At 44.3% G+C, this 12669-nt stretch overlaps 2 protein-coding genes across 4 annotated transcripts; both read left to right on the top strand.

The window, feature by feature from the left end:
- The first annotated feature begins 248 nt into the window (after positions 1 to 248).
- Positions 249 to 3938, top strand: isca1 (iron-sulfur cluster assembly 1). Its single transcript, XM_034542378.1, has 4 exons — positions 249 to 378; positions 2721 to 2774; positions 2989 to 3094; positions 3200 to 3938. Exons 1-4 carry the CDS (start codon positions 298 to 300, stop codon positions 3346 to 3348), a joined length of 390 nt encoding a protein of 129 aa, XP_034398269.1. The 5' UTR covers positions 249 to 297; the 3' UTR covers positions 3349 to 3938.
- A 2828-nt stretch (positions 3939 to 6766) lies between these two features.
- Positions 6767 to 12358, top strand: kiss1rb (KISS1 receptor b). 3 transcript variants are annotated; one of them, XM_034542376.1, is made up of 7 exons: positions 6767 to 8067; positions 8337 to 8585; positions 9025 to 9149; positions 10026 to 10161; positions 10356 to 10594; positions 10665 to 10817; positions 12023 to 12358. In XM_034542376.1, the coding sequence occupies exons 2-7, from the start codon at positions 8363 to 8365 to the stop codon at positions 12257 to 12259; spliced, it is 1113 nt and encodes a 370-aa protein (XP_034398267.1). In that variant the 5' UTR covers positions 6767 to 8067; positions 8337 to 8362; the 3' UTR covers positions 12260 to 12358. The 3 variants fall into 3 exon arrangements, with proteins under 3 accessions (XP_034398267.1, XP_034398268.1, XP_034398265.1); XM_034542377.1 differs by lacking the exon at positions 10665 to 10817; XM_034542374.1 differs by having other exon boundaries at positions 10356 to 10817.
- The last annotated feature ends 311 nt before the right edge of the window (positions 12359 to 12669 follow it).

Below are 12669 nucleotides of genomic sequence, written 5' to 3'. Positions count from 1 at the left end.
AAGTGTGCCTTTAGGTTGAGACTTGTTTTTAGAATTAACAAATTCATCAAGAGGTATGACATAAACGACCCTGGCGAGTATTTTAGAAGCGTAAATGACAATTGAAAAGCTTTAGATGGAGTAGGTTACATAACCAACGCCTGTGTGTGTTTGCGTAGTCTTATCCGTGAGACCATTGGCGGACGGGCTCGTCCTTCATATTATTAGCCAATCAATGAACGGATCTTTTAATTTGGGAGGTTGCGGATTGCCTGACACGCTTGCGCAATTCAATGTTGTGATTATAACCGAAGCAATATGTCTGCCTCCGTGGTGCGGGCTACCGTCCGAGCGGTCAGCAAAAGGAAGCTATTACCCACAAGAGCCGCACTGACCCTGGTAAGTCCTACCTGTGGCTACAAATGCACGTAACTACCTCTCTTGTCTGCTCGTACATGCTAAAGGCACCAAGTGTGGCACTAACCCTCCAGCGGCCGCTTTGTCGCCTTTAACTTACGTGATCCCACGTTAGCTTAGCTAGCTAACCACCAATGACGGTGCAACCCTGGTCCTACTTTTACTGAACTTTCTCGTGACATCACAATGCACTTTTTTTTAATCGTGTTGAGGAGCTTACGTTAGCGGAGGGACACTAGGGCGTTTCGGCAGGTATTCTGTTGTCGGAATCAAATCGCCTAGTTAGATGCTAACGGTGCTCCTTTGCTAACTAAGCTAAGCGGTTTCGTAACGTGCAATCCGCTGTCCTGTTCTGTCACAGCCACTAATAGTCTATTGCATACAAACAATTTACCACAATACGGACGACCTTGTCAGGCCGTAAAACATTAACTAACCGTAACATTCTATAACGATGTCGTAAACGGTAATGTAAGTTAAAACGGTCTTAATTCACTGGGTAAGAATTGTAAAATAACGCATGAACAATAACGAGTCGAGAGGCTCACAAGTGGAAGGTTAAAAGTCGACGCAGCAGTCAGTCCCCAGCCAGCTCTAACACCACAAGACTTCATCCCCCATAATGCAACCAACAGCCTTAAACACAAACTCATTGTTAAACTCCTCGCTCACCTCTTGAATTTACAAGTGATATAAAGAAAAAATTGTAGTTCTATGTATAAATCCATTTTAATATAACACTTAACACGGGGAGTTTTTCCTGATCCGATGTGAGGTCCTGGGACAGGGATGTCCTATGTGTACAGATTGTAAAGCCTTCTGAGGCTAATTTGTGATATTGGGCTATACAAAATAAACTGAATTGAATTAATATTGTGTTATCTTCTGTATCAGGCGTATCTTTTTGTTTATTTTTATTATTCTAAATTTAAATGCACTCAATTCTACCAGTTGTTTTTCTATGTGAGGGGCACACATCACCAGAGCAGAATATCTGGTCTCGTGGGGCTGCCGCTTAAATTAGTCACCCATCTCTATCTGTGACGGAGAGGGGAAAGTACTCGACGTAGTATCGGTGTAAATACAATAGGCGGTCGGTATAGCAAGCTGTCAGTGCTGGGGAAGGCTCATAGTTTGTTATGATGTGCCGCTGCAAGATAACTTCCAAGCCCTTGGTGGTCTGAGCTGATAAAGGACGTGCGCTGAAGTAGGCCTAAATGTTAAGGAGTGGTATGATGCAGTCGAATTTGCGAGTATCCCTCCTCCCGTGTGTGACTTAAGATTAGAATGAATAAGAATTTAAAATCCAGAGCAAAATACTCTGCTAGGACCTGCATGTTATTATTTATTAGACAGTTCCAGGCTGTGGCACATTTAGGATTGTACTGTACCTTTTTATTGTTTGGCACGAGCAGCTGCACACACACACACAAGCAGTTGAACTTTTAAGGGGTCAGCACTCTGTGGCCGACGGGGTTCACCTCTGTCTCCCCCCCTCCACATGATAGTCCGAACCCCGTGATCCCTCTCGGGGTTCGCTTTCAGTTTATCTGTTGAGATTGTTAATGCTGCGAAATGGCGTGATTGTTTTGGAGAAGGGTGCTGCAGCTCCTCCTCAAACAACCTGCAGTTGATTGCTAAAGTTAAAACTCTAACGTGTTTTTGGTATAAATAATGATACATAACTAAACACATCTGTTATCATATGCATGTGAGCATTATTCCTTGGGATGCAGAGGGAACACGAAATGCAAAGACTTTCTTTGAACATACAGCTGATTTAAAGTAAATGTCAGCACGCTGCATTTTGATCCTTTTTTTGGGGGACGGGGGGTTGTTTCATCTCAGGAACGCCTGGAGGCAAATTTCCTCAAATTTGGCACAAACGTCCTCCTTGACTCACGGTTGGACTGCTAAAAATTTGGTGGTCCCTGTGACCTGTAACTCAAAGAATTCACACGCACAAATATAACTAATCAAAACAAATGTTTTGTGTAACCTGCATCACATTACACAAACATGTGAGGGGATGCAAACTGCGACTTGGCTGGTTGGCGAAGGCTTGTGTGGCAGTGTTTCATGACACTGTGGGTACCCGCTCAATTCCGACCAGTTGAACAGTTGCCCCCTGTCGAAGAAACGTCTTACAGTATCAAACTGCCGAAGAAACTTAAACTGGCACCACGGTGTGTTTCTCTATTCTCTCCTGCTTTTTGCAAAGTGTACTTTTTTGCAAAGAAAATAAACGAAAACACACCTTGCTTCTATTTGACCCCGGTGTGCTCTGTTGAACTGTAGCAACCTCCTGTTGTCTTTTCTTTTAGACCCCAGCGGCTGTGAACAAGATCAGGTTTTTGCTGCAGAACAAGCCAGAATACGTGAGTAGCCGACGAGGCCAACGGTTTAGACCATTTTCTGTAACTTACCAAGTCCATCAATCCACATTCTTGTCCACTCCCTTCAACCCTGACCATTTAAACCCACAATTAGCCGTCTCCATGGCGACTGGCACTCAAAATTCATGAAACGCTCAAGAGATTGGCCAAAAAGTTAGGTGACACCAAACAGTGACGTCCTTGTGGCTCTCCTTAGATCGGTTTGAAGGTCGGGGTGAGAACGCGCGGCTGTAACGGGATGACTTACACACTGGACTACACCAAGGAGAAGGGGAACTCTGACGAGGAGGTTCTGCAGGACGGTGAGTCTTGTCTCTTTTGTGCTTTTACGTCCGGTGTCATGATGCAGTAAAAAAGAACCGTGGAGGGGGAGAGTAGTGACGTCTCCGCTGCGACTCTTCTTGCAGGTGTGAGGGTGTTCATAGAGAAGAAGGCGCAGCTGACCCTGCTGGGAACCGAGATGGACTTTGTGGAGTCCAAACTGTCCAGCGAGTTCGTCTTCAACAATCCCAACATCAAGGGCACGTGTGGCTGCGGAGAGAGCTTCAACATCTGACCCCTGTCCCCCCGGCTCCCCCGTCCCCTCCACGAAGACCGAGAGACTGAACGATGACGAGGAAGTCGGGCTCTAACTGCAGACCACTCGCCACACACACACACACACACACACATTTAGGTTCAGTTACCTCTGATATTGACAACTGCTTTTTTCTTCTTTAAAAAAACAACTGTGATCTGCATAAAAAAACAAAAACTTAAAACAACCTCAAAAGCGAGATGTTTTTGCTGCCGTTTTTTAAAATCACACAATGTGATTGCGGCACAATCATTTCAGAAAAGTCAAATTTTAAGTTGGCAAAGCTTGAATCTATCCACTAAAAGCCCGTAGGCCAACCTCAGCTGGTTGAGTGAGTGTCTTGAGAGCGCTTTATTCATTTGTAAAGTGTATATTTATCTTTTATGTGTAAATATAAAGAATGTATATCTCCCTTGAACCACGCAAGCGCACAAAAATAACATGCATCCCTCATAGAGTACATGAGGTTCGTGTTCTTTCTTTTTAGCTTGATTTAAAGCCGTTGCGTTTGTATCGTGCAATATGTCATATGTGTACATATGGAATAATAAATGGCTAAATCCAGAAAAGATGACAGTGTGGAAGCTGTTTCCCCCTCCCCCCCTCTTTAGAATCTTCATCTCTGTTGTCGGAACCAGATGAAGATTCTGTGTCATGTTGTTGGCTTTTAACTCGTTGCTGCTTTTTTATTTTGTGCTCAAGCAGAATGAGGTACGGGCATTTTGAAAGATTTTAATAACTGTTATAGGTTTTTAGTATTACTGAGTCACTTTGATTATTATTTGTTTTAAGTGATTGGGTCATGGGCAGTCAAAGCAAGGAAGAAGATTCTGACAGCAGAGAGTCTAATGGGTTGAAGGTAATGAATACACTATTGTAAGATTCACTATAAGCATTAAAAAATAATGTTGAATTTGAATTCTGTGAAGGATGACATCACCGAGGGAAAGAGGATGGTTGCCACCCCCAATATTCAATTCAGTTTATTTTGTATAGCCCAATATCACAAATTACAAATTTGCCTCAGAGGGCTTTACAATCTGTACACATACAACATCCCTGTCCCAGGACCTCATATCTTAAATGGTGGATATAGAGATATATTGAGAACAAAATCATGTAAAACTAGTAATTTAACTTAAATGTAATATTTGTTTGCAACTTTTGGGGCTGAAAAATAAGCTGTCAATCATTGGTCCCCCGTTGTAGCAAACGGTTACCTTTACAGCAGCATCTCAGTGATATTAATTTGAAATGAAATCCTACACACTGGCCATTTTAAGAGCAGCAGTGTCCCTCTGATAAGTGGTCGTCGAAATTGGCTTCGCTTTGGTCTCCACCAACTAATTATCTGGAAAGGACGCAAATAAAACGGTGACACTGAACCGAGACAGTAAAGCGGTGGCCGAAAAACCCCAAAACGCTGAAGGAAGCTAAAAAAAGCTCAGTTGAGTTGAACTGCAGAGATAATTCTTCACAACACATTATTTGATCCATTGCCAATATAAAAAGCACGTCTACACGTCTGTATTTCAAAGCAACATGGATAGTCTTTAATTAGCGCCCTCCTTATGAGTTTCTCAGAGAACATGTAAGCTGCCTCCCTCTATTCTTTAGGCCTGTTCTTCCTTTTGATTTGATTTTGACAGTTTGAGCTATGAGTCACATACAAAACCTGGATTCCTATCCTTTATATGAATTACGGCAGCAAAGTGGCCAATGTGTTTTGGTAGAATCTTCATAAATATTTCCTCTGTGTGTCAGATCTCTGATATTCTCCCTTCTGCTACAGATTTCCGATTTATTAAAGACTTTGGCCCATTGGAAATCGTCCGCAGGCCGCCGAAGCGTCCGCGCCGCCCTCTCCACGCCGGGGACAGGTACTTCCACTTCCCCCGCCCCCGGGGCCTTCCGGTCCAGAGCCGTCCTCCCCGGAAACCTCGGCCAGCTGTCCAGCTGTCGCTTTGAAAGGCGAGATTGGCTGAGAGAGAGCGCGGTCTCCTCGCCGCCCGCCACCGCGGCCTCGTCTCAGGAGGGTCAGCCGCGACCCGGCTTACCCTCCTCGCATCCCGTCATCTTTGCGCTCTTGGCTGGAAAGTCCAAGATGCTGCCCTCTGAGATGCATCCACACATCCTGGGCCTGCAGGCTTGGACCAGACAACCGTCCCGTGGAGCGCCGTGGACGCCGCCCGAACCGTCTCGCCAAACCGGTCAATAGGCAATCGGCCATCACATATCACAAAAACAAATGACTAGCAAACTCATGATTAGGAAGACTCTCCTTCACGCCTAGTATCGCCCACTGTACTTCTAATTCGGCTCAAGTTTCATAATCACAGCACAACAAAACTAGTTTTCACGTTTGGGATTAAAATGTGTGTGTTCTTTGCTACGCAGAACTAACAAAGACACATTTATATATATATATTATTTTTTCCCCCCGGATGGGTCAACTGTTCCTGTGCTAACTGCAACGCTTGTAATTCCGATCCAGGGCCAACCAGCGAATGGTTCTTTGAAGATTTAGTGGACCTCCAGAGGAAGCTGTTTTTAGGTGCCTCAAAGAAATCTGGAGTCCCGAGGACTCATCAGGAACCCGCGTCTACCAGTTTAAGACGCAGGAAAGATTAAATCCATCTGAAACAAGTAGAGATAGTTGTTTTTGTACATAGCATATACAAAAACTAAAACGGGCACTCGGTAGAGCGCATACCTTCGCCGCAGCCACTTTTTGGTACTTGGCATGAGAGTGTGGGGAACAGTAAATTGATGTAACTTGATACCAGATATTGTGGTAAACATCACAAAAGAATTATGTATGAACATCAGCCTTGATTTATTAATTTTGAAAGAAAACCATGTAGTGGTATTTGATACAATTTGGACTGTATGTGCTGCGAAGATATAAGACACAGAAATGGTTGTTCTGTTGATATGTATTTTATTAATTGTTTGGACAAGTACCTGAACATACATGTCCAAAACCGGACGTTCGTGAAACAAGTTCCCTGAACATTACCATGGAAACATCAAGGCCAAATGCATGAAGATTAATACCTGTGATTTTGTTTATTAATTTTGAAACTTTTGTTTGCGTTGAGAATAATTTCCTGACCTTCGACCCTCAACCGCTAAGAAGGGTTATGACGTCATTGTATCATGTCGTATATCACAAGATCGGGCATTGAATTCTGAACATTTTGGCATTAGTTGCATGCCAATTGGATAAAAATGTACCGCGTTATGATAAAAATACGATTTTGACCTTTTCTTGACATTGACCTTGACCTTTGACCCGATCGCTCCCAAAATCTAATCAAATGGTCCCCGGATAACAGCCAATCATCCCACCAAATTTCATGCGATTCGGTTTAATACTTTTTGAGTTATGCGAATAACAAACAGACATATTTACAAATAAAAAGTATTTTGCGAAGGTAATAATGGCTCTTTAGACACAAGATACAATATGAATCGAAGGAGTTGCACGATATTAGGAACCGAGCATGCAGGAGATGATACAAAATAAAGCATTTCTGAAAATGTTTGAAATGTAAAACCTACCTTCGACTAAATATGCTTTATTTGAAAAATGTAAGTTCCTTCTCTTGCGCAATAAAAAGACTAGCATCTGATTTGGAATATAAAAATATAAAACAATCAATGAAGATTCAAAATCCTGTTGAGGTTTCTTGTTAACTATAAAAGACACAATGCAAAATGATTTAAGCTCAAATTGTATTTGTCTGTCGCACGCGCGAGTTTGATGTCACTGAGCGTCTCGCTGTGCGGTTGGCATGGTAACATCCAGAGACACGTAATGGCGGCTTTAAAATGAGTGGGAGATCAAGCTGTACGGTCACCACGACCCCATCGGCTGGCTCCACAAGTCGTCCGTTTTTTTAAATTGTTTTGCAGGTGAGCGCCCGTCATTCTGATTTCCCTGTTTTCTAGAATGCATCGGCTGCATATTTGATGAAATAAAACGTAAAATAAGGGTTGCCTGCAGGCTGTGGTTTGAGTAGATTGACCCGCATTGTAAACTACATAATCGGCTATTATCCGAACAATTGTTTTTTTTTTAATTCTGCCCATCTTTTTCTGCAAGAAATTCAATTTTTCCTTTGTGTAACACTACAGGCTAACAACTAGTTTTCATGCTCCGGTCAATTTTGACATTCTGCTTCCTGCACATAGGACTAGAGGGGAAAGAAAACATCCAAAATACACATTATGCTGTTATTTTTACTACTTTGTCTATTTGCATCTGTAGATTTCTCCTAAATTCAGCCACAGTTACCATTAAATAACGCCTAATTTGCATATTTAAACATGACATTTCAGCAGAAAGTATTCGTCTCAACGTGGGTGATCGACTGGGGAAGTTTCGTGGCGACATCGAACACCGACTGCAACTTCTGGATGTCAACAAGATGAAGAAGATGTTTGAATCCAGCTGCAGACGTTTCACATTTTACCTCCATGATTACAGGCAGTGTAAAGCTCTGCTACCTCTCTCTCTCGCTCTCACATAAATACTCTCAGAGTAGTATGACCCCTCTCTCCTCCGACCCCCCTCCCCTCACCAGTGATGGTGGTCTATAACAGGGCTTTCATCTGAGACCTGCAGAGATCAGAACAGCATCCCATCTCTGACCGACACGAGACTAAACCTTCCAGAGCAGACAGAGAACACAGGTAAGAGAGGCTCATGATACGGCGGTAGGTAGCTTATATGCTTACATTTAGCAATGTATTGCAAATGAGGAAGTATTCATTTAACTACCGTAAAGAACATGTATAAACCATGAAACATTTTAAACATACCATTATTTTTTTGTTTTTAATTCATGGTAATTCTTCAGACTTTGCAGACTTTTGTGTTGCATTTAAATGGTGTTGATAAATTGATGCGGTAGCAAGAGCAGACATGTTGCCCCAAGTCAAACGCGCTCTCCGTACCGTAGGATACTCCTGGCTCTGACCGGTGAAGATGTCCGTAGAACCAGCAGCCCACCGTGGTCCGGACTGCGGGTCGGCGTGCAACGAGTCGACAGCCACGGCGGGCCGCCAGGGGCCGCCGGCATTGGTCGATGCCTGGCTGGTCCCCACCTTCTTCTGCCTCATCATGCTGGTCGGCCTGGTGGGGAACTCGCTGGTCATCCACGTGGTCACCAAGCACCAGCAGATGAAGACTGTCACCAACTTCTACATCGGTAACATTTCCGAAGGGCTCACAACCGGCTCTTTTATATATATATATATATATATATATATATATATATATATATATATATATATATATATATATATATATATATATATATATATACTTTCAGCCTATTAGTCGAAAGGTGTCTTTAATCTCACACTTCTTTTTAGTATTATCATCTCACCTCCCTATAAGATCTAATGCCGTAATATTGTTTGTAATTAAGAGATTTTATTGAGAGCAACAATACTTTTACTTGAGTAAAGAAACTGTGTGAAGTTGTATACCTTTTGTTCTGAGTCGTCTGAAAGGGTTCTAGCTGGTGGAGTTTGAAAGCGTGAAACCTCAGCATCTCCCAATGTTATCGCCGTTGATGCGGTTATTTGTGGTCTTTTGTCTCGAATGACATTTCTCTAATAACCACTGCCCTTGCCCTCTTCCAGTGAACCTAGCTACCACCGACATCTTGTTCCTTGTCTGCTGCGTGCCCTTCACTGCCACGCTCTACCCGCTGCCCAGCTGGGTCTTTGGAGAGTTTATGTGCCGACTGGTGAACTACCTTCAGCAGGTCAGAGGCGCACACGTTACGTTTTACATTCATGTCTGTCCAAAACATCAGCACTTCATCCCTTTATCGTATGGGACACTTTTGTGTGAAACTGTCATCTGATTTATTGAGTTATGGCCAAATAAAAACGTGTATTTTGTGAGGTCATAGTGACGTTTGACCACCAAATTCTATTCAGTTCGAGTGTCCCGTTCCTATGAATGGATCGGGCAGACACAATGCCTCCGGTCACGGCTGTAGCCAGCGTGGAGGCGTTGAAGCGTCAGATGAGAGGTTTCTGCATTATAGGGGGCTGCAGGAATGAGTCGTAAAAACCCCACAAAGGAATGAGAATCTTTGCACTTCCTCGTGTTGAAGTCCATGTGTTATGGTTTAGATACCTGGAATAAGGTATTTTACTGCTTTGTTCTCCAATCTAAAATGTATCATTATTTGTGACATTTGAAGATTTAACACGCCTTAAAAATGTGGTTGCTAACAAGTGGCTAAATGAGACGCCACTAGGCCGACGAGTGAACGTGGCGTAGTTTGTTTATAGCCAAACATTAGCTTTTTACTCCTGCCGATTGCAATCATGCTTCAAAAAAAAAAAAAAAGTTTGTTTGTGAAGATCATCCTGCAGAGGAAGATGTGTTTGTCACAGGAATTATTTTCAGCAATAATTCAAAATTCAACTGGTCAAGGGAACCAGTGCGACGCTAACTTCTCGGGGTTGGCTTCATTCCTGAAGCCCTCTACAGATGTACAGCTACCAAAGTAATACAAAGAAGCTAGACTTAGACCCCAAACATGAAAAACAATCGTTATAAAAATGTCTGCGCGCACTACCAGTACAAAGTGTGTGTGTGTGTGTGTGTGTGTGTGTGTGTGGTTCAGGTGACCGCTCAGGCGACGTGCATCACTCTGTCCGCTATGAGCGTGGACCGCTGCTACGTGACCGTCTACCCTCTGCAGTCACTGCGCCGACGCACCCCGCGCATGGCGCTGGCCATCTCCGTGTCCATCTGGATAGGTATGCCACAAACAAACACACACCACGCACCTCATGCACACATCGGCAAATGACAGTGGGAATAACTTTCAACAACTCTCACTTTCTTTTGATGCTAATTATCGATCCAAAGTCAGAAAACGGATGGAACGAAAAAGAAACGTCCCAGAGAGACTTTGTGTGTGTGTGTCCCTCCCCCCCTCCGTTTTCTCCAGGCTCCCTGCTTCTGTCGATCCCCGTCGCCGTGTACCAGCGCCTGGAGGCGGGTGACTGGTTTGGACCCCAGACGTACTGCAGCGAGGTCTTCCCCTCGGCCCGCCTCCAGAGAGCCTTCATCATCTACAGCTTCCTGTCCGTCTACCTGCTGCCCCTGCTCACCATCAGCGCCTGTTACGCCTTCATGCTCAAGCGCATGGGGCAGGCTGGCGTGGATCCCATCGACAGCAGCCACCAAGTAAGAGTTGCTTTGCTACATCCGTGCGTGTTGAATCCACAGAGGGCCGAATGTGATTCCCTGACTCCAGCTCCAGGCTCAGGTGGAACGAGCGGCGGCGGTGCAGGCGCGAGTCTCCCGGATGGTGGTGGTGATGGTGGCCCTGTTTCTCATCTGCTGGGGCCCGATCCAGGTCTGCATCCTCCTCCAAGCTTTTGGCCTCCGCAGTTACGTTCTGTACAAGGTGACTGACTCTCTGTGACGTCACATGCTGTTCAGACGCTCAGAACTAACCGGCCTTGAGCTGAAAATATATATGGAAGAATATGGTTGCTACTTTTAGTACCCTTTTATTTAAGACACTACAGTCATAAGTCAACTCAATAATGAAAAACTGTTGTCCATGCTTTCCAGTATGATTTTCCGTCCAGCTCAATGTCGGGATACTTTTCCTCCCAAGTCTTCATAATTGTCTTTTTTTTTCTTTTTCGCTCAGATTCATCTGGTTCTTTATTGCTTCTTATAGTCAAAACACTTAATTTGCTTCGGCAATGTCTCTCAAACAGATGCTTGTGGGCACATGTAGAAATGTCACCAATGCCACACATATTACCAGTGTATTCATTTTGGGCTTCACATTTTGCTGTTTGCTGTCCCTGTTTTTCCAATCGTTAAAAAGTAGGCAACCAAAGATCAAGGATTAGTTGCCAATAGAAAACCACTGGAATGAGTCCGGCAACTAGGAAATGAGTCTGCATTGTTGCCCTCCCGGTTCCCTCATCACAAAGTCAATGTTCTTCTTTTGAATCGTTTGGTTCGATGCCTGAGAGAAGACCTGTGGTGAACACAAGCTGAAGAGAGTTTTACTTTTTGTCCTACGACATAAAATGTGTGCCCCTCTCATGAATTTCAAAGATTGAACACATCTTAGAAAAGCCGTTCGTTAACAAGTGGTGAAATAAGACTACAAAACGTGTTCACGTCTGCCTTCACAGCCTCGCGCTCAGGACGCCATAGCCTGTCTAACGTTAGCGTTCTACTTCTTATGTTTTTTTTTAACAAGACTTCTTTATTATTTTTATATATATTTTTTTCAACCATTGGCTTTTTGTCAGGGGAACAGGTGCACGGCTTACTGCCAAGACTACACAAATACGTCACTTATAATTCACAATATAGCAGTAGTGTTGTGACCTTTGCTACGCTACAGTGCGAACAGGAACTTGAAATGACCATACAGGAAATGTAGACAATTCTGGACACGGAAATAATTTGTATCACATTCTCTGTGATGAGGTGTGGACCTTTCAGTCTAAGTTGAGCTCTTCCAGGCAATGGCGGTGAATAACAGGACTGCGGTCACACATATTGATGTGGCTCTGGCTTCAAAGACTGTGCCGCAGATCGATGCCTTTCCTCTAAGTCCGTCTCACTTCTGCTCCCCTGCAGCTGAGGATTTGGGGTCACTGCATGTCTTACTCCAACTCCTCCGTCAACCCGCTGGTCTACGCCTTCCTGGGCAACAACTTCAGAAAGGCCTTCAAGCACGCCTTCCCCGCCATATTTCTGTGGCGCATGAGGGGGAGAGTCAGGGTGGGAAACATGGACCCAGAGGATCGGGGAGATGTGGATCGCCCGACACCCAAAGGAGAAGCAGAGATGCTCTTTCTTTCATCTGGGTCCTGAAGGTCACGCTGGGCATTCGGACACTGTGAGCTCATTGTTCATTTATGGTTTGTTCTGGAGACAAGAGCGCACGCACGCACGCACGCACGCACGCACGCACGCACGCACGCACGCACGCACGCACGCACGCACGCACGCACGCACGCACGCACGCACGCACGCACGCACGCACGCACGCACGCATGCACGCACACACACATTTGTGTTTCCATCACTTTAGAGGACTTTACATTGACTTACATTAGACTGTCCCCAAAAGGAATAACAATCAGATGTATGTCCCCAGAAGATCGGTATAAGTCTTGAAACATGCTCTTTTTTTGTCTGTGACTCTATGTGCGCATGTATACGCAGATACTCTGTACTTGTGATGTCAGCCAAGCTACTGTTGATGTGATGTGTACGTGTGC

The sequence above is a fragment of the Cyclopterus lumpus genome, chromosome 9, assembly GCF_009769545.1.
Source record: "Cyclopterus lumpus isolate fCycLum1 chromosome 9, fCycLum1.pri, whole genome shotgun sequence".
In the NCBI taxonomy this organism is placed as follows: domain Eukaryota; kingdom Metazoa; phylum Chordata; class Actinopteri; order Perciformes; family Cyclopteridae; genus Cyclopterus; species Cyclopterus lumpus.
Note: the sequence above shows the minus strand (reverse complement) of the source record. Positions and strands in the feature narration are given on the sequence as shown.